General features: G+C 43.4%; 1 protein-coding gene across 1 annotated transcript in view; it reads left to right on the top strand.

Moving 5' to 3' along the window:
- The window catches only part of serpinf2b (serpin peptidase inhibitor, clade F (alpha-2 antiplasmin, pigment epithelium derived factor), member 2b), an 83,022-nt gene that overhangs the window by 14,899 nt on the left and 41,223 nt on the right, over positions 1-26,900 (top strand). Inside the window, exon 3 of the mRNA XM_041198164.1 lies at positions 16,352-16,405. Coding sequence (XP_041054098.1) covers positions 16,352-16,405 — 54 coding nt within the window. The remainder of the gene's footprint in view (positions 1-16,351; positions 16,406-26,900) is intronic.

Below are 26,900 nucleotides of genomic sequence, written 5' to 3'. Positions count from 1 at the left end.
CCTGCACTGAATGTGTGTGATAAACAGGGCTGAGTGTCCCAGCACTGACTGTATGTAAATAACAGGACTGAGTGTCCCAGCACTGACCGTGTGTAAATAACAGGACTGAGTGTCCCTGCACTGACTATGTGTGTATAACAGGACTGAGTGTCCCTGCACTGACTATGTGTGTATAACAGGACAGAGTGTCCCAGCACTGATTGTGTGTGTATAACAGGACTGAGTGTCCCAGCACTGACTGTATGTGTATAGCAGGACTGAGTTTCCCAACACTGACTATGTGTGTATAACAGGACAGAGTGTCCCAGCATTGACTGTGTGTGTATAACAGGACAGAGTGTCCCAGCAGTGACGGTATGCGTGTACCAAGTGGTTATGGTACTGGGTTTGTAACCCCAAGATCAAGAGTTCAAATCTCACAATGGCAAACTATGAAACAATGTAACTTCATCTGAATAGGAACAGATGGAAACGTGTTTGTACTCGAAAGAGTTACAATGATCTGCTTCAACTGATAATCATGACTTTAGCTTGGCCTAAATAGCTAAGTGGTTATGGTACTGGGTTTGTAACCCCAAGATCAAGAGTTCAAATCTCACAATGGCAAACTATGAAACAACGTAACTTCATCTGAAACAGATGGAAACGGGTTTGTACTCGAAAGAGTTACATCCTCTTAACGGCTTGGCCTAAATAGCCAAGTGGTTATGGTACTGGGTTTGTAACCCTAAGATCAAGAGTTCAAATCTCACAATAGCAAAACTATGAAACAATATAACTTCATCTGAAACAGATGGAAACGGGTTTGTACTTGAAAGAGTTACCCGGACTGAGCGTCCCAGCACTGATTGTATGTGTATAACAGGACTGAGTGTCCCAACACTGACTGTGTGTGTATAACAGGACTGAGTGTCCCACCACTGAGTGTATGTGTATAACATGACTGAGTGTCCCACAACTGAGTATGTGTGTGCAACAGGACTGCGTGTCCCACCACTCACTGTGTGTGTATAACAGGACTTAGTGTCCCTGCACTGACTGTGTGTTTATAACAGGACTTAGTGTCCCTGCACTGGCTGTGTGTGTATAACAGGATTGAGTGTCCCTGCACTGACTGTGCCTGTATAACAGGTCTGAGATTCCCTGCACTGACTGTGTGTGTACAACAGGAATGAATGTCCCTGCACTGACTGTGTGTAAATAACAGGACTGAGTGTCCCAGCACTGCCTGTGTGTGTATAACAGGACAGAGTGTCCCTGCACTGACTATGTGTGTATAACAGGACTGTGTGTCCCAGCACTGTCTATGTGTGTATAACAGGACTGAGTGTCCCAGCACTGACTGTGTGTGTATAACAGGACTGAGTGTCCCACCACTGACTGTGCATATAACAAGACTGAGTGTCCCAGCACTGACTGTGTGTTCACAACCAGGACCGAGTGTCCCTGCACTGAATGTGTGTGATAAATGGGGCTGAGTGTCCCTGCACTGAATGTGTGTGATAAACGGGGCTGAGTGTCCCAGCACTGACTGTGTGTAAATAACAGGACTGAGTGTCCCTGCACTGACTGTATGTGTATAACAGGACTGTGTGTCCCAGCACTGACTGTGTGTGTATAACAGGACTGAGTGTCCCACCACTGACTATGTGTGTATAACAGGACAGAGTATCCCAGCACTGAATGTGTGTGTATAACCGGACTGACTGTCCTAGCACTGACTGTGTGTGTATAACATGACTGAGTGACCCACAACTGAGTATGTGTGCGCAACAGGACTGCATGTTTCACCACTCACTGTGTGTGTATAACAGGACTGAGTGTCCCAGCACTGACTATGTGTGTATAACAGGACAGTGTCCCTGTACTGACTATGTGTGTATAACAGGACTGAGTGTCCCTGCACTGACTATGTGTGTATAACAGGACAGAGCGTCCCAGCACTGACTGTGTGTGTACAACCAGGACTGTGTCCCTGCACTGAATGTGTGTGATAAACGGGGCTGAGTATCCCAGCACTGACTGTGTGTAAATAACAGGACTGACTGTCCTAGCACTGACTGTGTGTGTATAACAGGACTGAGTGACCCACAACTGAGTATGTGTGTGCAACAGGACTGCGTGTCCCACCACTCACTGTGTGTGTATAACAGGACTCAGTTTCCCTGCACTGAATATGTGTGTGTAACAGGATAGAGTGTCCCCGCACTGACTGTGTGTGTACAACAGGAATGAATGTCCCTGGACTGACTGTGTATGTATAACAGGACAGAGTGTCCCTGAACTGACTGTGTGTACAAAACCAGGACTGAGTGTCCCTGCACTGAATGTGTGTGATAAACTGGGCTGAGTGTCCCATCACTGACTGTATGTAAATAACAGGACTGAGTGTCCCAGCACTGACCGCGTGTAAATAACAGGACTGAGTGTCCCTGCACTGACTATGTGTGTATAACAGGACTGAGTGTCCCTGCACTGACTATGTGTGTATAACAGGACAGAGTGTCCCAGCACTGACTGTATGTGTATAACAGGACTGAGTGTCCCAACACTGACTATGTGTGTATAACAGGACTGACTGTCCCAGCATTGACTATGTGTGTATAACAGGACTGAGGGTCCCAGCACTAAATGTATGTATATAAAAGGACTGTGTGTCCCAGCACTGACGGTATGCGTGTAGCAGGACTGAGCGTCCCGGCACTGATTGTGTGTGTACAATAGGACTGAGTGTCCCAGCACTGACTGTGTGTGTATAACAGGACTGAGTGTCCCACCGCTGACTGTGCATATAACAAGACTGAGTGTCCCAGCACTGACTGTGTGTGTATAACAGGATTGAGTGTCCCTGCACTGAATGTGTGTAAATAACAGGATTGAGTGTCCTAGCACTGACTGTATGTGTGTCACAGGACTGAATGTCCCAGCACTGACTGTGTGTTCACAACCAGGACCGAGTGTCCCTGCACTGAATGTGTGTGATAAATGGGGCTGTGTCCCTGCACTGACTGTGTGTAAGTAACAGGACTGAGTGTCCCTGTACTGACTGTATGTGTATAACAGGACTGTGTGTCCCACCACTGACTATGTGTGTATAACAGGACAGAGTATCCCAGCACTGACTGTGTGTGTATAACCGGACTGAGTGTCCTAGCACTGACTGTGTGTGTATAACAGGACTGAGTGACCCACAACTGAGTATGTGTGCACAACAGGACTGCGTGTCTCACCATTCACTGTGTGTGTATAACAGGACTGAGTGTCCCTGCACTGACTATGTGTGTATAACAGGACAGTGTCCCTGTACTGACTATGTGTGTACCACAGGACTGAGTGTCCCTGCACTGACTATGTGTGTATAACAGGACAGAGTGTCCCAGCACTGACTGTGTGTACAAAACCAGGACTGAGTGTCCCTGCACTGAATGTGTGTGATAAACAGGGCTGAGTGTCCCAGCACTGACCGTGTGTAAATAACAGGACTGAGTGTCCCTGCACTGACTATGTGTGTATAACAGGACTGAGTGTCCCTGCACTGACTATGTGTGTATAACAGGACAGAGTGTCCCAGCACTGACTGTATGTGTATAACAGGACTGAGTGTCCCAACACTGACTATGTGTGTATAACAGGACTGAGTGTCCCAGCATTGACTATGTGTGTATAACAGGACTGAGGGTCCCAGCACTAAATGTATGTATATAAAAGGACTGTGTGTCCCAGAACTGACGGTATGCGTGTAGCAGGACTGAGCGTCCCGGCACTGATTGTGTGTGTACAATAGGACTGAGTGTCCCACCACTGACTGTGCATATAACAAGACTGAGTGTCCCAGCACTGACTGTGTGTGTATAACAGGATTGAGTGTCCCTGCACTGAATGTGTGTAAATAACAGGATTGAGTGTCCTAGCACTGACTGTATATGTGTCACAGGACTGAATGTCCCAGCACTGACTGTGTGTTCACAACCAGGACCGAGTGTCCCTGCACTGAATGTGTGTGATAAATGGGGCTGAGTGTCCCTGCAATGAATGTGTGTGATAAACGGGGCTGAGTGTCCCAGCACTGACTGTGTGTAAATAACAGGACTGAGTGTCCCTGTACTGACTGTATGTGTATAACAGGACTGTGTGTCCCACCACTGACTATGTGTGTATAACAGGACAGAGTATCCCAGCACTGACTGTGTGTGTATAACCGGACTGAGTGTCCTAGCACTGACTGTGTGTGTATAACAGGACTGAGTGACCCACAACTGAGTATGTGTGCGCAACAGGACTGCGTGTCTCACCACTCACTGTGTGTGTATAACAGGACTGAGTGTCCCTGCACTGACTATGTGTGTATAACAGGACAGTGTCCCTGTACTGACTATGTGTGTACCACAGGACTGAGTGTCCCTGCACTGACTATGTGTGTATAACAGGACAGAGTGTCCCAGCACTGACTGTGTGTACAAAACCAGGACTGAGTGTCCCTGCACTGAATGTGTGTGATAAACAGGGCTGAGTGTCCCAGCACTGACTGTATGTGTATAGCAGGACTGAGTTTCCCAACACTGACTATGTGTGTATAACAGGACAGAGTGTCCCAGCATTGACTGTGTGTGTATAACAGGACAGAGTGTCCCAGCAGTGACGGTATGCGTGTGCCAGGACTGAGCGTCCCAGCACTGATTGTATGTGTATAACAGGACTGAGTGTCCCAACACTGACTGTGTGTGTATAACAGGACTGAGTGTCCCACCACTGAGTGTATGTGTATAACATGACTGAGTGTCCCACAACTGAGTATGTGTGTGCAACAGGACTGCGTGTCCCACCACTCACTGTGTGTGTATAACAGGACTTAGTGTCCCTGCACTGACTGTGTGTTTATAACAGGACTTAGTGTCCCTGCACTGGCTGTGTGTGTATAACAGGATTGAGTGCCTTGCACAGACTGTGTGTGTACAACCAGGACTGAGTGTCCCTGCACTGAAAGTGTGTGATAAACGGGGCTGAGTGTCCCAGCACTGACTGTGTGTAAATAACAGGACTGAGTATCCCAGCACTGACTGAGAGTGTATAACAGGACTGTGTGTCCCTGCACTGACTGTGTGTAAATAACAGGACTGAGTGTCCCAGCACTGCCTGTGTGTGTATAACAGGACCGTGTGTCCCCACACTGACTATGTGTGTACAACAGGAATGAATGTCCCTGCACTGACTGTGTATGTATAACAGGACAGAGTGTCCCTGAACTGACTGTGTGTACAAAACCAGGACTGAGTGTCCCTGCACTGAATGTGTGTGATATACAGGGCTGAGTGTCCCATCACTGACTGTGTGTGCGTAACAGGACTGTGTGTCCCACCATTGACTATGTGTGTAAATAACAGGACTGAGTGTCCCTGCACTGACTATGTGTGTATAACAGGACAGAGTGTCCCAGCACTGACTGTGTGTGTACAACCAGGACTGTGTCCCTGCACTGAATGTGTGTGATAAACGGGGCTGAGTATCCCAGCACTGACTGTGTGTAAATAACAGGACTGATTGTCCCTGCACCTACTGTGTGTGTATAACAGGACTGAGTTTTCCAACCCTGACTGTGTTTTTAATAGGACTGCGAGCTCCTGCACTGACTGTGTGTGCATAACAGGACTGTGTGTCCCACCATTGACTATGTGTGTCTAACCGGACCTAGTGTCCCTGCACACACTATGTATGTATAACAGGACTGGGTATCCCAGTGCTGACTATGTGTGTATAACAAGACTGAGTGCCCCAGCACTGACTGTGTGTGCAACAGGACTGAGTGCCCCAGCACTGACTGTGTGTGTAACAGGACTGAGTGCCCCAGCACTGACTGTGTGTGTATAACAGGACTGAGTGCCCCAGCACTGACTGTGTGTATATAACAGGAATGAGTGCCCCAGCACTGACTGTGTGTGTAACAGGACTGAGTGTCGCAGCACTGACTGTGTGTATATAACAGGACTCAGTGTCCCAACACTTACTGTGTGTGTAACAGGACTTTGTGCCCCAGCACTGATTGTGTGTGTATAACAGGATTTAGTGTCCTACCACTGACTGTGTGTGTAGAACCAGGACTGTGTCCCTGCACTGAATGTGTGCGATAAACAGGGCTGAGTGTTCCAGCACTGACTGTGTGTGTTTAACAATGTGTTGAACAGAACTGAGTGTCACAGCACTGACTTTGTGTGTATAGCAGGACTGAGTGTCGCAACACTGACTGTGTAACAGGACTTTGTGCCCCAGCACTGACTGTGTATGTATAACAGGACTGAGTGTCCCAGCACTGACTGTGTGTGTTTAACAATGTGTTGAACAGAACTGAGTGTCCCAGCATTGACTCTGTGTGTTTAACAGGACTGAGTGTCCCAGCACTGACTGTGTGTGTTTAACAGGACTGAATGTCCCAGCACTGACTGTGTGTGTTTAACAGGACTGCGTGCCCCTGAACTGACTGTGCGTGCATTACAGGGCTGAGATTCCGCACACTGACTGTGTGTCTACAACAGGACTGAGTGTTCCAGCACTGCCTGTGTGTGTATAATAGGAATGAGTGTCCCAACACTGACTGTGTGTGTAACAGGACTTCGTGCCCCAGCACTGACTATTTATTTAACAGCGCTGAGTGTCCCAGCACTTACTATTTGTGTTTAACAGCACTGCGAGCCCCTGACTGACTGTGTGTGCATAACAGGACTGAGATTCCCCACACTGACTTTGTGTGTATAACAGGAATGAATGTCCCAGTAATGACCATGTGTGTATAACAGGAATGAGTATCCTAGCAGTGAATGTGTGTGTAACAGGACTGAGTGTCCCTGCACAAACTGTATGTCTATCCCAGGACTGATTGTCCTTGCACTGACTGCATGTGTGTAACAGGACTGAGTGTCCCAGCACTGACTGTGTAACAGGACTGAGTTTCCAACACTGACTGTGTGCAGAACAGGACCCTGACAGGTGATTCCAGAGAGACAGCAATTTATAGTGTTATGAGCAGAAAAAGCCAGCTAGATATTATTGTAGTATTACTGGAATTCTTACACAGACAGAAGAGAGAGGTTTTAGGTTTTTTTCCTTTCAGGCTAGGAGATATTCTGCTGCACTACTCTCACGCAAACCCTGGTCACCTAGTCAGAAGCCAATTAAATGTTGTTGCCAAGCAGCTCCCTTGGTCCAGGACCCCTTTCCAGCACCATCCTGTCGTTCATGGCACACTCTGTTCGAGGATATCGACATTGTATGTATCCCTCACACTGTTCCAGTAGACATGTCTTTCAACTGTAGCCACTATTATTTTCGTACACAGTCAAACAGAATTAAAAAGATTTGTTCCTTACATGCCTCCACCCTTAAAAGAGATGAAGCGCCATTTGAAAATGCTTTTCATTACAAAGTATTTGACACATGGACAACAAATCAAACCATTCATCCTTGCTCTACCTTATACAATCTTCAACATTTCTTACCCCTTTAAATTATTTTAGTATTTACACCCGGGACAATGCATCTGCGATCAGCTTATCTTTATCGGCAATGTGAACAATCTTTACATTGAATGGTTGAAACAATAGACTCCATCTAAACAATCTCGCATTTTTAATTTTTAACTTTTCAATAATGCCAGTGGATTATGGTCTGTGTAGGTTAGCGTTTCTTTGTTATTGTGTCAGACATAACTTCAAAGTGTTGAAGTAGAACAACAAAGTTCGAGTTTCTTTTTCGACTGTACAGTACTTCCTCAGATGTTGATTTAGTTTCTTGGAAAAGTACTCCATCGGCTTCTCTTTCCTGAACTTATCAACTTGTTTAGCTAATGTAGTACATCCAAGTGTATCCCAGAAATTCCCTTATACTTCCTAAGTAATCTTATTAGATCTTTTCTTGGTCCTTCCTCTCAATATGAGAACAGTGTCTAACTGTCCCAGTATTTTCAGATTGGTTAGTTGAATTGTATTTGGTTCGTTTAGGGCACTGTCTACTCCTCCCTCTACCCTACTCTTACTGTCTCTGTCATCCTCCATTACTCCTACCTTCTGGCACACTTGCTCTTTCCCATCATCTTTTTTGCGATGATATTGCTTCAACATGTTTATGTGACATAAGGGTTTCTTCTTCCTACACTCAGGAGTGTCTATCAGATAAGTCACTTTACTAACTCTCCTAACTATCTTGTAGGGGCCGCTGAATTTCACTTTCAGGGGTTCACCCTGCAAAGATAATAATATCAATACTTCATCTTCTGCTTGGAACGTTCTAGTTGTAGCATGTTTGTCTGCCCATCCATTCATTTTGGCTTGGGAAATTTTTAATTGCCCTCATGCTACTTTACATGTTCCTGTGAGAAACATGGACATGTAATCCAACAGGAAAGATTCATCTTTCTGATTTGGGAACTTTTCCTTCATCACTTTCAATGGGCCTCTTATTTCATGACCATAGATCAATTCAAATGGACTAAATTCAGTCAGTTCATTCGGAGAATCTATGGTTGCAAATAATAAGAAATCTAATCCTTTATCCCAATCCTTTGTTATTCATGGCTTTAGGTCTTAATCATGGTTATGAGAGTCCATAGAACCATAGAAAAGTTACAGCACAGAAGGAGGCCATTTGACCCATCTTGTCCATGCCAGCCCGAGGACACCCAGGTGACCTTTCTAATTCCACATTCCTGCACCTGGCCCATAGCCCTACAGTTTACAGCACTTAAGGTGCAGATCCAAGTACTTTTTAAAAGACTTTAGAGTTTCTGCCTCTACCACCAACTTGGGCAGCGAATTCCAGACACCCACTTCCCTCTGCGTAAAAAAGTTCTTCCTCATATCCCCCCTACACTTTCTGCCACTTATCTTGAATTTATATCACTTGGTTCTAGAATTCTCCATCAAGGAAAACAATTTTATCCTGTTCACTCTATCTATTCCCCTCATAATTTTGTATACCTCAATCAAATCACCTCTTAGCCTTCTTTGTTCTAAGGAAAATAACCCCAACCTATCCAATCTCTCCTCATAGCTACACTTTTCTAACCCTGGCAACATTCTTTTAAACCTCCTCTGCACTCTCTCCAGAGCTATTACGTCCTTCCTGTAATGTGGTGACCAGAACTGCACATAATACTCCAGTTGTGGCCTCACCAGTGTTTTATACAATTCCAACATTATATCCTTACTTTTATATTCTATACCTCTGCCACTGAAGGAGAGCATTCCATATGCCTTCTTTACAACCTTGTCTACTTGAACTGCTGCCTTCAGGGACCTGTGTACTTGTACGCCAAGATCTCTCACTTCATCTATCCTTCTTAGTATATTCCCAATTATTGTATAATCCCTGTAACTGTTTGACCTCCCTAAATGTATGACCTCACAATTCTCTATGTTAAAATCCATCTGCCACTTTACCGCACACTCCACCAACCCATCTATATCGTTTTGGAGGTTATGGCTATCCTCTACACTATTTGGCCAATCTTTGTGTCATCTGCAAATTTCCCAATCATGCCCCCCAGATTCACGTCCAAATCATTAATATATAACACAAACAGCAAGGGTCCCAACACTGAGCCCTGTGGAACACCACTTGAGACAACTTTCCATTCGCAAGGGCATCCATCGACCATTACCCTTTGTTTCCTGTTACCAGTCCAATCTTTTATCCAGTTTGTCACATTACCCTGAATCCCATGGGCTTTTAGTTTCCTGAGCAATCTGCCATGTGGGACCTTGTCAAATGCCTTACTAAAATCCATGTACACAACATCCACTGCACTACCTTCATCAACCCTTCTTGTCACTTCTTCAAAGAATTTATTCAAACTTGTGAGGCAAGACCTTCCTTTTACAAATCCATGCTGACCATCCCTGATAGTCCATGCCTTTCCACATGACAATCTGATGGTATTGCTGTAAAGCTCCCTGTGTCTGTGGGTGATAGGCGGTAGACTTTATTTGTTTGATACCCTAACTTCTGATTATGTCACAGAAAATTTTAGACATGAGGTTAGGACCTTGGTCAGAATGTGTTTCAGTTGGTAGGCCATAATGAGTGAAAAACTGAGTTAACTTTTCCACTACAACCTTAGCTGTAATTGTCCTGAAAGTAATAGCTTCTGGAAATTGGGTTGTCATATCCATGAATGTAAGGATATACTGATGTCCTGTTTTCATTTTGGGTAATGGTTCTACACAATCTACTAAAACCCAACCTGAATGGTTCTTCATAAACTAGTATGGGTATTAAAGGTGCTGGTTTGATTATATGTTGAGGTTTACCTACTACCTGGCATGTATGACATGTTTTATAAAAATTGCACTACATCCTTATGAAGTCTTGGCCAGGCAAAATGCCTGTTTGTTGATGCTTGTGTTTTCCGTATTCCTACATGTCCTGCCATAGGGATTCATGTGCTACTCACAATATCTCCTTACAATATTTGGGCGGTACCACAATCTGATGAACAACCATCCAATCCTCATCCACAGACCTGTGAGGGTGACTCAACTTCCTTATCAGAACTCTGTTTTTAATGTAAAGGCCTCAGCTTCAGTGTGAATTGACTGTGTTAACTTGTTTAACTCTGGATCTGCTTTCTGAACCTCAATTAGTGAAAACTTGCCAAACACTTCCTTTGAATGATCGTCACCCTTAAAGAAAGTTTCAGCTACTCTAACATCTGCTCGTGGTACTACTTTGACCCCTGGTGATGTACTTTTTTTAACCATTTCTCTGGTCACCACACATGGTGGAAAAATACCAGGAACTGGTTCCAGGAGTAAATCAACTCCATCCACGGGTAATTCCTTAACAATTCTTACAACCACCAATCCAGACAACAAATCACACTCCAATTGCACTTTGTATGATGGAATCGACTTATACTCTGCACTTATCCCATTTACCAATACTCTAGCTTTCATTGAACTCCCTGGAGGGAAAACTAGGTCCTTCCCCAGCAAAAGAGTTTGAGTAGCTCCTGTGTCCCTTAATATAGTTATGGGTTTAGCAACATCATTTGATGAAAAAGGGGTTATCTTTCCTTTTGACGAAAACCTTTTTTTTGTCATCTACCTTATTCACTTCACCTGTATTCATAGGAGTGTTTACCTCCAAGTCCTTATTTTAGTTAAAGCTACAATTTGATCTGTGGCATTTTCTTTTTGAGTTCCCTTCTCTGACTTACTCTTATGAACTCCAAAAAGTCCCATGGGCTTCCCTCGCAAATTCCAGCATTCTGAACGAATGTGACCCACTTTATTACAATGGAAATACTTAGGTCTTCAAGTTTCACCTCCACCCTCAGTACCTTCCTTCCTGATCTGTGGAGGAGATATCATGTTATTCCCAGCTATCCATTCTTTACCCTGGCTACTTGCCTTCCTTTCACTCTCTCACTTTCTATCCTTTTCCAATTTATGTGGGTAATGGAAAAAAGGCTTAGTTTTATGGGTCAGCTCATCATCATCAGCCATTATTGCTGCCTGTCCAGCAGTTGCAACCCTTTGGTCTTCAATATGTGTTCTTATTACAGAAGGTATGGAGTTTTTAAATTCTTCCAAGAGAATGGTCTCTCTGAGAACTACATAGGTAGTCTCAACTCCTAATGCTTGTATCCACCTGTCAAAACTACTTGCTTAATCCTTTCAAATTCAATGTAAGTTTCCCAAGCTGTTTACTTAAATTTAGAAACTTTTGTCTGTATAGTTCAGGAATCAAATCATATGGACTCAAAATGGCCTATTTCACCACAACAGGATCCTGAGAAACCTCCTTTTGACAGTGAAGCATAAATGTCCTGTGCTCTACCTGTCAACTTGCTCTGCATGGGCAATGTCCAGTTTTCCTTTGGCCAGTTCATCTGTTTAGCTATCTTCTCAGATGAAATAAAGACTGATTTAACATCCCTTTTCTCAAACCTTGGAAGAGCTAGTACAAATTTAAACATCTCCCCACTGGGTTCTGACCTGGAAATAAGTCCTGCCTCACCTACTGGTGTCTCTTTTTAAACTGTCAGCATTTTAAACTGGAATTCTCTGTTTCGTTTTCTCTTTCCTTTTTTTCTAACTTTGTCGTTTCTATCTCCAATTGAACTGCTCTCTCTTTCCTTTTCATTTTCTGCCCTTTCTGCCTGTTCTCTTTGGAATTCCCTTTCTCTCTCTCCTTTTCTTTTCCTGCTACCTCCAGTTCCAATTTTTTAATTTGCAACTGGATTTGAGCCCATTCCAATGAACCACCCCTTGGATAACTCGGTCTCTCGGGTATTCCTTCTAATTTCAAATGCTGTGCCATCTCTTCTTTTATCTCTGCCTGCCTTGCTTTGGCAGGCATTCCTTACTTGCCAATTTGGTTAACCTGACTTTTGGAGTCCCTTGTAAAATTTTCAAGGACATCTCTTCCACTTGTTGGAAAGCTTTAGCAGTTTCCAGTGCCATATTATTTTTGATAGTACAAACCTGGCGTTTCCATTAAGCTTTTATTACTTACTAAATCTACACCCAAATCATCGCTGCCTTTTGTTCCAAAATATTTCAAATCTTTGTCATGACTCACTGGGGATAGTGTGCTGTAATATCAGCTCCAGTGCTCCCCGAGCCAAGACAAATGTGAAAAGTTTGATCAACCCACTTAACTGCTTAATTTAGGTTAACAGAATACAAGCAGGAGGGTTGTAAACTTAATAAATAAATAACTGTTTATTGAACAAATTGTCTGTAACCAGTGGCAAAAGAAAGAAATATGAACTGCTAATTTCTACCTCTATACCCTAAACTCTACTCTTGTTAAATCCCTATACACACACATACAAGACACATAAGACACACAAAAACATGTATTTTAAGGGTGGGATAAAACATTTCAATAGTGCCAATTCCGGAGAACAGGATTCGATGGGTTGATTTTGATCGATGTCATTCAAATTCCTTTCAGTTCTTGTTGATGACACAAGGTGGTCTTCCAGCACTTTCAGTATTTAGTTCACTGGTTGAGTACTTACCTTTCAATGTCTCCAATGGTGATTTTCCCCTTTTCCTCTTGACAAGGATTTTCAGGGAAAGAGCAGGATATAGAGTTATGAGGAGAAAAAGCCAGCTAGGTATTATTGTGGAATTACTGGAATGTTACACACACAGGACAAAGAGATTTTAGACCTTTTTCCTTTCCGGCTTGGAGGTATTTTGCTGCACTGTTCTCACACAAATCCTGGTCACCTGGTCAGGAGCCAATTAAAATGTTGTTGCCAAGCAGCTGCCTTGGTCCAGGAATCCTTTCCAGTACCATCCTGTCTTTCATGGCACATTCTGATCCAGGACAGCAACATTGTATATATCCCTCATACTATTCCAGCAGACGTGTCCTTCAACTGCAGCCATTGGAATTTTAGTGTTCAGTCCAACAGAACTAAAAAGATATGTCCTTTAAAGTGTGTATATTAGGACTGAGTGTCCCAGCACTGACTATGTGTTTTTACGGAGTCTCGCAACACTTTGTGTGTGTATAACAGGACTGAGTGTCCCAGCACTGACTGCGTGTGTATAACAGGACTCAGTGTCCCAGCACTGACTGTTTATATATATATATATAAAACAGAACAGAGTCTCGCAGCACTGTGTGTGTGTGTGTGTGTGTGTAACAGGACTGAGAGTGCCAGCAATGACTGTGTGTGTGCAAAAGCACTGAGTATCCCAGCACTGACTGTGTGTTTTTAACAAGACTGAATGTCCCAGCAGTGACTGTGTGTGTATAAAAGGACTGAGTGTCGCAGCACAGACTTGTGCAGATTTGTTCAGTGTTTCTTTAAGTTTGATACTATCCTTTCCTTCATTATTCAGCCATGGATGTTGCTTCCTTCTCAAATAGTTTTTATTTACTGGGCTACATCTTTGCTGAGAGTTATTAAGTATTTGTATTTATTAAGCATCTTTACTGCCCTACCTTTTAACCTAGTTTCCCAGTTCACTTTAGCTAGCTCTGCCTACATACACTTATAATTACCCTTATTCAGGTTTGAAACACTAGTCTTAGACCCGCACTTACCCCCTTCAAACTGAATGTGAAGTTCGATCGTGTGGTGATCGTTGTCACCTAAAGTCTCCTTTACCGTGAGGTTATTGATTAATCCTGTCTCATTGCACATTCCCAAGCCTAGAATAACCTGCTCCCTGGTTGGCTCTAGAACGTGCTGCTTTAAGAAACTCTCCTGAATTCACTGTATTAACTCATTATCCAGGCTACATTTGCCAATCTAATTTGTCTAATCTAATGTAGATCAAAGTCACCTATGATTATTACGATACCTTCCTTACACACCCCATTTATTTTTTTCCTGTATGCTCTGTCCTACAGTGTAACTACTGTTAGGGAGCCAATAAACTACACCCACAAGTGACCTCTTACCTTTCCTATTTCTTATCTCTACCCAAACTAATTCTACATCTTGTCCTATCTCACGACTATACTAATGACTCCTTGGTTAAAAGAGCTACCCACCACCTTCTCCTGTCATTCTGAAATGTCAATTGCCCTTCAACATTCAGGTCCCAGCCTTGGTCACCTTGCAATCATGTCTCTGTAATGGTTATCAGGTCATATATATTTATTTCTGTCTGTGCTAATAATTCATCATTTTGTTATGAATGCCATGTGCATTCAGAGAGAGCATTTAACACTGCCTTCCTAATAAGTCCCCCAACTTGAATGGCTACCTGTACCACAGTGCCTTGGTCAACTCACTTATCCAACCTGCAGCCCCTGCTTTCATTCCCACAAGCTGCAAGAACCTTGAACCTACTGGATTCAGCAAGGGCTGAAGCTCCTCCACTTACACCTTCTCAATCCCCTTACCTGTCTCACTCACAGTCACACCCTCCTGTCACTGACGACTGACCAAATCAGAAGACTCTAACCTAAGGGGTGCGACTGCATCCAGTAACAAAGTGTCCAGGTAACTTTTGCCCTCGCTGATGCATCACAGTGTCTGCAGTTCAGCCTCTAGCTCAAGACACTCCTCGAGCCGCTAACACTTAATGCAGATGTCTTTGCCCGAGGTGACACTGGTGTCCAAGAACTCCCACATTCTGCAATTACATCACATCACCTGCCTTGCCATCTTTATGATGTGTTAATTAATGTATTATTTTCTTAATTAATTTATACTTAATAAATTCTATTAATCTGACCTGTGACCAAACTCCATCAATTGCCTTTGACCCCGATCCTTAATACCTTTGGAGAACAAAAATCGATCAATCTCAGGTTTAAAATTAATAATTGATCTAACATCAATTGCCATTTGTGGAAGAGAGTTACAAACTTCTACTGCCCTTAGTGTGAATAATTGTTTCCTCATTTCACTCCTGAAAGCTCTGGCTCTAATTTGTAGACTCTGCCTGTGAGTCCCAGACTCTCCAATCAGTGTAAATAGCTTCTCTCTATCACCCTCTCTCTGTTCCCGTTAACATCTTAAAAATTTTCATCAAACAACCCCTTAACCATCTAGACTTCCCAAGAATACCAGCCCAGTTTGTGTAATCTCTCTGAATAATTTGACTCTGGGAAATCTAGACTTCACTCCCTCCAAGGCTCGTATGTCCTTCCTAAGGTTTGGTTCCCACAACTGTTCCCAGTAACCCCAGGGGTGGTTTAACCAGGGCTTTGTGCAGCTAAGGCATGAGATTACCCCCTTGTATATGAGTCCTCCAGATAGACTGAAGCCACCCTTCACCATTCCTCTGCAACCCTCGCTATCACACACTCTCCCTCACTATCCCTCACTCTCTCACTATTCTCACTATCCCTCAATATCTTCTACTCTCTCTGACTATCCCTCACTCTCCCTCACTATCTCCCATTAACTTTCACTATCCCTCACCCTCCTTCACAGTCCCTCACTCTCCCTCACTATTTCCCACTAACACTCACTATCCCTTACCATCCCTCAATCTCCCTCACTATCTCAAACTACCCCTCACTATTTCCACTAACACTCGCAATCCCTCACTTTCCCTCACCAACTGTCACTATCCCTCACTATCTACCACTATCTCTCACAATCTCTCATGATCGCTCATGATCCTTCACTAACTCTCACTCTCCATCACTATTTCCCACTAACATTCACTCTCACTCACTATCCCTCAGGATCTTTCGCTATCCCTCACTCGTTCTCATTGTTGCTCACCCTCCCTCACTACTGCTCACTATCTCTCTCTGTCTGTCATTAAATAGAAAAACTTTAATCAGTTTGATCTAAAATTGATAAATGAAAAATATTGCAAGCATTAATTTTTAATCCTCAGAGAAATTGATTCACTACAATTTACCAATTTCCCAGAGTGAAGATGTTATTGAAGTTCCTGAAAATACAAGTAACGAAACATCTACACAGGTAAGATCTGGGAGAGTATTGCAATGACAGTGTGTCACACCACGGACTGTGTGTGTGTAACAGAACTGAGTGTCGGAGCACTGACTGTGTGTTTGTAACAGGACTGAGTGTCCCAATATAGACTGTGTGTGCATAACAGTACTGAGTGTTGCAGCAGTGACTGTGATGTGTGACAGGACTGAATGTCCCAGCAGGTACTTTGTGTGTGTGTGTGTAACAGGACTGAGTGTCCCAGCATTGGCTGTGTGTGTATAGCAGGACTGAGTGTCTCAGCATTGACTGTGTTTGTGTAACAGGACTGAGTGTTCCAGCACTGACGGTGCGTATAACAGGACTGAGTGTCCCAGCAGTAACTGTGTGCATGTAACAGGACTGAATGTCCCAGCACTAACTGTATGTTTAACAGGAATGAGTGTCCCAGCACTAACGGTGGGTGTTTAACAGGACTGAGTGTCCCAGCACTGACTGTGTGTCTATAAAATGACTGAGTGTCACAGCACTGACTGTGTGTCTATAAAATGACTGAGTGTCCCAGCACTGACTGTGTGTCTGTAAAATGACTGAGTGTCCCAGCACTGACTGTGTGTGCATAACAGGACTGAGTTTCCCAGCATTGACTGTATGTTTATTACAGGACTGAATCTCCCAGCACTGACTGTGCGTGTATGACATGACTGAGTGTCTGAGCACTGACTGTTTGTAACAGGACTGAGTTTCCCAGCACTGACTATGTGTGTGTAACAGGACTGAGTGTCCCAGCACTGACTGTGTATGTATAACAGGACTGAGTGTCTGAGCACTGACTGTGGTGTGTAACAGAACTGAGTGTCTGAGCACTGACTGTGTGTGTATAACAGGACAGTGTGCCCCAGCACTGACTGTGTGTGTATAACAGGACAGTGTGCCCCAGCACTGACTGTGTGTGTATAACAGGACTGAGTGTCTGAGCACTGACTGTGTGTTTGTAACAGGACTGAGTGTCCCAGCACTGGCTGTGTGTGTGTAACAGGACTGAGTGTCCCAGCACTGACTGTGTGTGCATAACAGGACTGAGTGTCCCAGCACTGACTGTGTGTGTATAACAGGACTGAGTTTCCCAGCACTGACTATGTGTGTATAACAGGACAGAATGCCCCAGCACTAACTGTGTGTGTGTAACAGGACTGAGTGTCCGAGCACTGACTGTGTGTTTGTAACAGTACTGAATGTCCCAGCACTGGCTGTGTGCATATAACAGGACTGAGTGTCCCAGCACTGACTGTGGTGTGTAAAAGGACTGAGTGTCCGAGCACTGACTGTGTGTGTATAACAGGACTGAGTGTCCCAGCGCTGACTGTGTGTATATAACAGGACTGAGTGTCCCAGCACTGAATGTGGTGTGTAAAAGGACTGAGTGTCCGAGCATTGACTGTGTGTGTGTGTGTGTGTGTAATAGGACTGAAAGTCCCAACTGTTGCTGTGTGTGTGTGTGTAACAGGACTGAGTGTCCAAGCACTGACTGTGGTGTGTAACATGACTGAGTGTCTGAGCACTGACTGTGTGTTTGTAACAGGACTGAGTGTCCCAGCACTGACTGCGTGTGTGTAACAGGACTGAGTGCTCCAGCACTGACTGTGTATGTATAACAGGACTGAGTGTTCCAGCACTGACTGTGTATGTATAACAGGACTGAGTGTCCCAGCACTGACTGTGGTGTGTAACAGGACTGAGTATCCGAGCACTGGCTGTGTGTGTGTGTAACAGCACTGAATGTCCCAGCTGTTACTGTGTGTGTGTGTAACAGGACTGAGTGTCCCAGCACTGACTGTGTGTGTGCAACAGGACTGAGTGTCCCAGCACTGACTGTGTGTATGCAACAGGATTGAGTGTCCCAGCACTGACTGTGTGTGTGCAACAGGAGTGATTGTACCAGCACTGACTGTGTGTGTAGCAGGACTGAGTCTCCCAGCACTGACTATGTGTTGCCACGACTCTCTGGGGATAGTGCGCAGCAATATTAATCTCCACTGCTCCCGGAGCCATGAGAATTTTGAAAAGTTTGATCTACCTCATTTGACCATCTGAGCTGGAGTATTGTGTGCAGTTCCGGCGCCATATTATAGGAAGAATGTGGACACATTGGAGACAGTGTAGAAGGGGTTTACAAGAATGGTTCCAGGAATTAAACCCTTCAGCTATGAGGTTAGATTCGAAAGTTTGGGATTTTTCTCCTTGGAGAGAAGAAGGCTCAGAGGAGATTTGATGGAAAGGTTCAAAATAATGAGGGGGCTGAACAGAGCAGATATGGAGAAGCTGTTCCCACCCGTTAAAGGATCAAGAACGAGAGGGCACAGATTTAAAGTGATTTGCAAAAGAAGCAAATGTGACTTAAGATAAAAACTTTTTCCCACAAGTTGCTTGCGTCTGAAATGCACTGCCTGGAAGTGTGGTGGAGGTAGGTTCAATCGAGGTATTCAAGAGGACATTAGATGATTATTTGAATGGAAAGAATGTGTAGTGGTACTGAGAAAAGGCAGGAGAATGGCACTTGGTCATCATAATGCTCATTTGGAGATCCAGTGCAGACATGATGGGCTGAATGGCCTCCTTCTGTACTGTTAAGATTCTGTGATTTTGTCAACCTACCTAACTGTTTAATTTAGGTTACAGAATACGAGCACCAGGTTTGTAAACTTAATAAGTAAATAACTGTTTATTGAACAAATTGGCTTTAAACAGTGGCAAAAGAAAGAAATATGAACTGCTAATTTCTAACTGTACATAACCCAAACTCTTTTCCTTCTTAAATCCCTATACACATACTTACAAAACACATAAGACACACAGAAACATGGATTTTAAGGGTGGGATAAAACAGTTCAATAGCACCAATTCTGGAATAAAGGATTTGATGAGTTGATTTTGATCGAAGGCATGCAATTTCCTTTCAGTTCTTTGTTAATGACACAAGGTGGTTTTCCAGCACTTTCAGCATTTAGTTCACTGGTTGAGCACTTACCTTTTAATGTCTCCAACAGTCATTTTCCCCTTTGCCTCATGACAGGGATTTTCTGAGAGAGTGCTAGTAATAGAGTTATGAGGAGAAAAGGCCAACTGGATATTATTGTAGAATTACTGGAATCTTACACATACAGGAGAGAGAGGTTATAGGTCTTTTTCCTTTCAAGCTAGGAGGTATTCTGCTGCACTGCTCTCAAACCCTGGTCACCTGGTCAGAAGCCAATTAAAACGTTGCCAGGCAGTTCTCTTGGTCCAGGACCCCTTTCTGGCACCATCCTGTCATTCGTGGCACACTCTGTTCCAGGACAGCAATATTGTATATATCCCTACACTGTTCCAGTAGACATGTCTTTCAACTGCAGCCATTGTCATTTTAGTCCAATATCCAACCGAAATAAGAAGATATGTTCCTTACATGCCTCCACCCTTAAAAGAGATGAAGCGCCATTTGAAAATATATTTCATCACAAGGTATGTGACACATGGACAACAAATCAAACCATTCATCCTTGCTCTCCCTTATACGATCTTATACAGTCTTCAACATTTTTTACCCCTTTAAATTATTTTAATATTTACACCCAGGACAATGCATCCGCGATCAGATTATCTTTGCCAGCCACGAGAACAATCTTTACATTGAATGGTTGAAACAATAGACTCCATCTAAACAATCTCGCATTTTGAATTTTAAACTTTTCAATAATGCCAGTGGATTATGGTCAATATAGATTAGCGTTTCTTTGTTATTGTGTCGGACATAAACTTCAAAGTGTTGAAGTGACAACAACAATGCGAGAGATTCTTTTTTGACTGTACAGTACTTCCTCTGATATTGATTTAGTTTCTTGGAAAAGTACTCCACTGGCTTCTCTATCCCTAACTTATCAACTTGTTTATCTAATGTAGACATCGAGGTATATCCCTACAAATTCCCTTATACTTCCTAAGTAATCTTATTAGATCTTTCCTTGGTCCTTCCTCTAAATATGAGAACAGAGTGTCTAACTGTCCCAGTATTTTCAGATTGGCTAGTTGAATTGTTGGAGGTTCACTTAGGGCACTGTCTACTCCTCCCTCTACCCTACTCTTACTGTCTCTGTCATCCTCCATTACTCCTACCATCTGGTACATTTGCTCTTTCCCATCATCTTCTTTGCGATGATATTGCTTCAACATGTTTATGTGACATAAGGGTTTCTTCTTCCTACACTCAGGAGTATCTATCAGATAAGTCACTTTACTAACTCTCCTAACTATCTTAATAATAATAATAAAAACAAAAAAACTGCGGATGCTGGAAATCCAAAACAAAAACAGAATTACCTGGAAAAACTCAGCAGGTCTGGCAGCATCGGCGGAGAAGAAAAGAGTTGACGTTTCGAGTCCTCATGACCCTTCGACAGTTCTGTCGAAGGGTCATGAGGACTCGAAACGTCAACTCTTTTCTTCTCCGCCGATGCTGCCAGACCTGCTGAGTTTTTCCAGGTAATTCTGTTTTTGTTTTGTCTCCTAACTATCTTGTAGGGGCCGCTGAATTTCACTTTCAGGGGTTCACCCTGCAAAGATAATAATATCAATACTTCATCTTCTGCTTGGAACGTTCTAGTTGTAGCATGTTTGTCTGCCCATCCATTCATTTTGGCTTGGGAAATTTTTAATTGCCCTCATGCTACTTTACATGTTCCTGTGAGAAACATGGACATGTAATCCAACAGGAAAGATTCATCTTTCTGCTTTAGAAACATTTCCTTAATCACTTTTAATGGGCCTCTTATTTCATGACCATAGATCAGTTCAAATGGACTAAATCCAGTCAGTTCATTCCAAGAATCTCTGGTAGCAAATAATAAGAAATCTAATCCTTTATCCTGATCCTTTGGGTATTCATGGAAATGGGCCTTAATCATTGTTCTGAGAGTCTGATGATATTTCTCTAAAGCTCCCTGTGTCTGTGGTAGGTGGCAGATTTTATTTGTTTGATCCCCCAAACTGCTGATTATATCCTGGAAAATTTTAGACATGAAGTTAGAACCTTGGTCAGATTATATTTCAATTGGTCGATTTCAATAATGAGTGAAAAATTGAGTTAACTTTTCCACTACCACCTTAGCTGTCACTGTCTTAAAGGAATAGCTTCTGGAAATCGGGTTGTCATGTCCATGATTGGAAGGATGTACTGATGTCCTGTTTTTGTTTGGGTAATGGCCCTAAACAATCTACTAATACCCGATCTGAATGGTTCTTCAAAAACCGGTATGGGTATTAAAGGTACAGGTTTGATTACATGTTGAGGTTTACTTACTACCTGACATTTACAAAATTGCACTATGTCCTTATGAAGTCTTGACCAGGTAAAATGCCTCTTTGTTGATGCTTGTGTTTTCTGTATTCACACAAGTGCTGCCATAGGGATTCATGTGCTCCTTGCAATATCTCCTTATGATATTTGGGCGGTACCACAATCTGAACAACTATCCATTCCTCATCCGCAGATCTGTGAGGTTGCCTCCACTTCCTCTTCAGAACTCCGTTTTTAATTTAATAGCATTCCAGAACTCCTTGAGCCTCAGCTTCAGGGTGAGCTGACTGTGCCACCTTGTTTAACTCTGGAACTGCTTTCTGAGCCTCAATTAATGAAGACCTGCCAAACACTTCCTTTGAATTATCCTCATCCTTAAAGAAAGTTTCAGCTACTCTAACATCTGTTCATGTTATTCCCTTGACCACTGGTGATGGACATTGTTCAGCCATTGCTCTGGTCAACGCACACGATGGAAAAATACCAGGAACTTGTTCTTGTAGCTGTTCCATCTCTTTAGCCTCTCTTGGACTTTCCTTAATTATGGACGAAGCTATAACCTTCACTCCTGCCAAATCATTCCCCAGGAGTAAATCAACTCTATCCACGGGTAATTTCTTAACCACTCCTGCAACCAACGATCCAGGTAACAAATTACACTCCAATTGCACTTTGTACAATGAAACCAGGATATACTCTCCACTTATCCCGTTTACCAATACTTTAGCTTTCATTGAAGTCTCTGGAGGGAAAACTAGGTCCTTCTCCAGCAAGAGTTTGAGTATCTCCATTCTCCCTTAATATAGTTATGGGTTTAGCTGCATCATTTGATGAAAAAGGGATTATCTTCCCTTTAGACAAAAATCCTTTATATCTGTCATCAACCGTATTCATTTCACCTGCATTCACAGCAGTGTTTATCTCCAAATCCTTATTTTAGTTAAAGCTACAATTTGATCTGTGGCAATTTCTTTTCGAACTCAATCTTATGAACTCCAGTAAGTCCCATGGCGTTCCCTTGCAACTTCCAGCATTCTGAACAAATGTGACCCACTTTTTTACAATGGAAACACTTAGGCCTTTAAGTTTCAAATTTACAGGGTGATGGAAAAAATAGTTTAGTTTTATGAATCAGCTCATAACTATCATCCATTACTGCTGCCTGTCTAGCAGTTGCAACCCTTTGGTCTTCAATATGCGTTCTTATTACAGAAGGTAAGGAGTTTTTAAATACTTCCAAGAGAATGGTCTCTCTGAGAATTTCATAGGTAGTCTCAACTCCGAATGCTAATAGCCACCTGTCAAAACTACTTTGCTTAATCCTTTCAAATTCAATATAAGTTTCCCAGGCTGTTTCCTTAAATTTAGAAACTTTTGTCTGTATACTTCAGGAATCAACTCATATGCACTCAAAATGGCCTATTTCACCACATCAGGATCCTGAGAAACCTCCTCTGACAGTGAAGCATAAATGTCCTGTGCTCTACCTGTCAACTTGCTCTGCATGGGCAATGTCCAGTTTTCCTTTGGCCAGTTCATCTGTTTAGCTATCTTCTCAGATGAAATAAAGACTGATTTAACATCCCTTTCCTCAAACTTTGGAAGAGCTTGTACAAATTTAAACATCTCCCCACTGGGTACTGATCTGGAAATAAGTCCTGCCTCACCTACTGGTGTCTCTTTTTTAATTGTCAGCATTTTAAACCGGAATTTGCTCTCTTTTTCTCTTTCCCTTTTTCTAACTTTGCCATTTCTATCTCCCTTTGAACTGCTCTCTCTCTCTTTCCTTTTCATTTCTGCCCTTTCTGCCTGTTCCCTTTGGAATTCCCTTTCTCTCTCTCCTTTTCTTTTTCTGCTGTCTCCAGTTCCAATTTTTTAATTTGCAACTGAGTTTGAGCCCATTCCAATGAACCACTCCTTGGATAACTTGGTCTCTCAGGTGTTCCTTCTAATTTCAAATGCTGTGCCATCTCTTCGATTATCTCTGCCTTCCTAGCTTTGGCAGGCAATCCTACTCTTAATTTACTTGTCAGTTCGATTAACCTGGCTTTTGGGGTCCCTTGTAAAATCGTCAGGGACATCTCTTCCACTTGAAGGAAAGCTTTAGCAACTTCCAGTGCAATCTTATTTTTGACAATACAAACCTGGTGTTTCCTTTAAGCTTTTATTACTTGCTAAATCTACACCCAAATTGATGTTGTCTTTTGTCCCAAAATATCTCGAACAAGCCCCGAATCTTTGTCACAACTCACTGGGGATAGTGTGCTGTAATATCAGCCCCACTGCTCCCCGAGCCAAGACAAATATGAAAAGTTTGATCAATCCACCTAACTGTTTAATTTAGGTTAACAGAATACAAGCACCAGGTTTGTAAACTTAATAAATAAATAACTGTTTATTGAACAAATTGTCATTAACCAGTGGCAAAAGAAAGAAATATGAATTGCTAATTGCTAACACTATAACTTAAACTCTGCCCCTTCTTAAATCCCTATACACACAGAAACAAGATACATAAGACACACAAAAACATGGATTTTAAGGGTGGGATAAAACAATTCAATAGCACCAATTCCAGAGAACAGGATTCGATGGGTTGATTTTGATTGATGTCATTCAAATTCCATTCAGTTCTTTGTTGATGACATGAGGTGGTCTTCCAGCACTTTCAGCCTTTGGTTCACTGGTTGAGCACTTACCTTTTAATGTCTCCAATGATGATTTTTCCCTTTTCCTCTTGACAAGGATTTTCAGAGAGAGAGCAAATTATGGAGTTTTGAGGAGAAAAAGCCTGCTTGCTTTTATTGTAGAATTACTGGAATCTTGCACACACAGGAGAGAGGGGGTTTAGGTCTTTTTCCTTTCAGGCTAGGAGATATTCTGCTGCACTGTTCTCACACAAATCCATCACCTGGTCAGGAGCCAATTAAAATGTTGTTGCTAAGCAGCTCCCTTGGTCAAGGACTCCTTTCCAGCACCATCCTGTCTTTCATGGCACACTCTGTTCCAGGACAGCAACGTTGTATATATCACTCTCACTGTTCTGTAGACATGTCTTTCATCTGCAGCCATTGTAATTTTAGTCCACAGTCCAACGGAAATAAAAATATAAGTTCTTTACTTTGTGTATAACAGGACTGAGTGTCCGAGCACTCACTGTATGTATAACAGGACTGAGTGTCCCAGCACTGATTATGTGTGCTTAACAGGACTGAGTATCCCAGCATTGACTGTGTGTATAACAGGACTGAGTGCCCCAGCACTGACTGTATGTGTATAACTGGACTGAGAGTCCCAGCACTGACTGACTGTGTGTAACAGGACTGAATGTCCCAGCACTGACTGTCTGTATAATAGGACTGATTGTCCCAGCACTGATTGTGTGTGTATAACAGGACTGCGTATCTCAGCATTGACTGTGTGTGTATAACAGGACTGAGTGTCCCAACACCTACTGTGTGTGTATAGCACTGACTGTGTGTGTATAACTGGATTGAGTGTCCCAGCACTGACTGTGTGTGTGTGTAACTGGACTAAGTGTCCCAGCACTGACTGTGTGTGTATAACTGGACTGAGTGTCCCAGCACTGACTGACTGTGTGTAACAGGACTGAGTGTCCCAGCACTGACTGTGTGTATAACTGGACTGAGTGTCCCAGCACTGATTATGTGTGCATAACAGGACTGAGTATCCCAGCATTGACTGTGTGTATAACAGGACTGAGTCTCCAGCATTGACTGTGTGTATAACAGGACTGAGTGCCCCTGCACTGACTGTGTGTGTATAACAGGACTGAATGTCCCAGCACTGACTGTCTGTATAATAGGACTGAGTGTCCCAGCACTGATTGTGTGTGTATAACAGGACTGAGTATCTCAGCATTGACTGTGTGTGTATAACAGGAATGAGTGTCCCAGCACTGACTGTGTGTGTATATAACAGGACTGATTGTCCCAACACTGACTGTGTGTGTATAACTGGATTGAGTGTCCCAGCACTGACTGTGTGTGTATAACTGGACTGAGTGCCCCTGCACTGACTGTGTGTGTATAACTGGACTGATTGTCCCAGCACTGACTGTGTGTGTATAACTGGACTAAGTGTCCCAGCACTGACTGTGTGTGTATAACAGGACTGAGTGTCCCAGCACTGTGTGTGTATAACTGGACTGATTGTCCCAGCACTGACTGTGTGTGTATAACTGGACTAAGTGTCCCAGCACTGACTGTGTGTGTATAACTGGACTGAGTGTCCTAGCACTGACTGTGTGTGTGTGTTACAGGACTAAGTGTCCCAACACTGACTGTGTGTGTATAACAGGAATGAGTGTCCCAGCACTGACTGTGTGTGTATAACTGGATTGAGTGTCCCAGCACTGACTGTGTGTGTAACAGGATTGAGTGTCCCAGCACCAACTGTGTGTGTATAACTGGACTGAGCGTCCCAGCACCGACTGTGTGTATGTAACTGGACTGAGCGTCCCAGCACCGGCTGTGTGTGTATAACTGGATTGAGTGTCCCAGCACTGACTGTGTGTGTAACAGGATTGAGTGTCCCAGCACCGACTGTGTGTGTATAACTGGATTGAGTGTCCCACCACTGACTGTGTGTGTATAACAGGATTGAGTGTCCCAGCACTGACTATGTGTGTATAATGGGACTGAGTGTCCCAGCACTGACTGTGTGTGTATAACTGGATTGAGTGTCCCAGCACTGACTGTGTGTGTACCAGGATTGAGTGTCCCAGCACCGACTGTGTGTGTATAACTGGACTGAGTGTCCCAGCACTGACTGTGTGTGTAACAGGATTGAGTGTCCCAGCACCGACTGTGTGTGTATAACTGGACTGAGCGTCCCAGCATCAACTGTGTGTGTATAACTGGACTGAGTGTTCCAGCACTGACTGTGTGTGTATAACTGGACTGAGTGTCCCAGCACTGACGCTGGGCAGAATTTTATGTCCCATGGGTGTTGTGTGCCAGACCCGATTGGGAATAGAATAGCGTGCGATGTGTGTCCTGACATCATCGCGCACTTACGCGATACTTCGGTCGGCAGGCGTGAGTGGGTGCCGGATACGCATCCGCCATTAATTAAGAAGCAACTAATAAGCCTATTGACAGTGACTTTTTGTCACCCGGCGATTTTGTGCTTGTCACGTGGGCAAAACGTGAATGTGGCCAGCCAACAATT

The sequence above is a fragment of the Carcharodon carcharias genome, chromosome 10 (genome assembly GCF_017639515.1).
Source record: "Carcharodon carcharias isolate sCarCar2 chromosome 10, sCarCar2.pri, whole genome shotgun sequence".
NCBI classification, from domain to species: domain Eukaryota; kingdom Metazoa; phylum Chordata; class Chondrichthyes; order Lamniformes; family Lamnidae; genus Carcharodon; species Carcharodon carcharias.
This window is presented reverse-complemented; position numbering and strand designations above follow the sequence as displayed.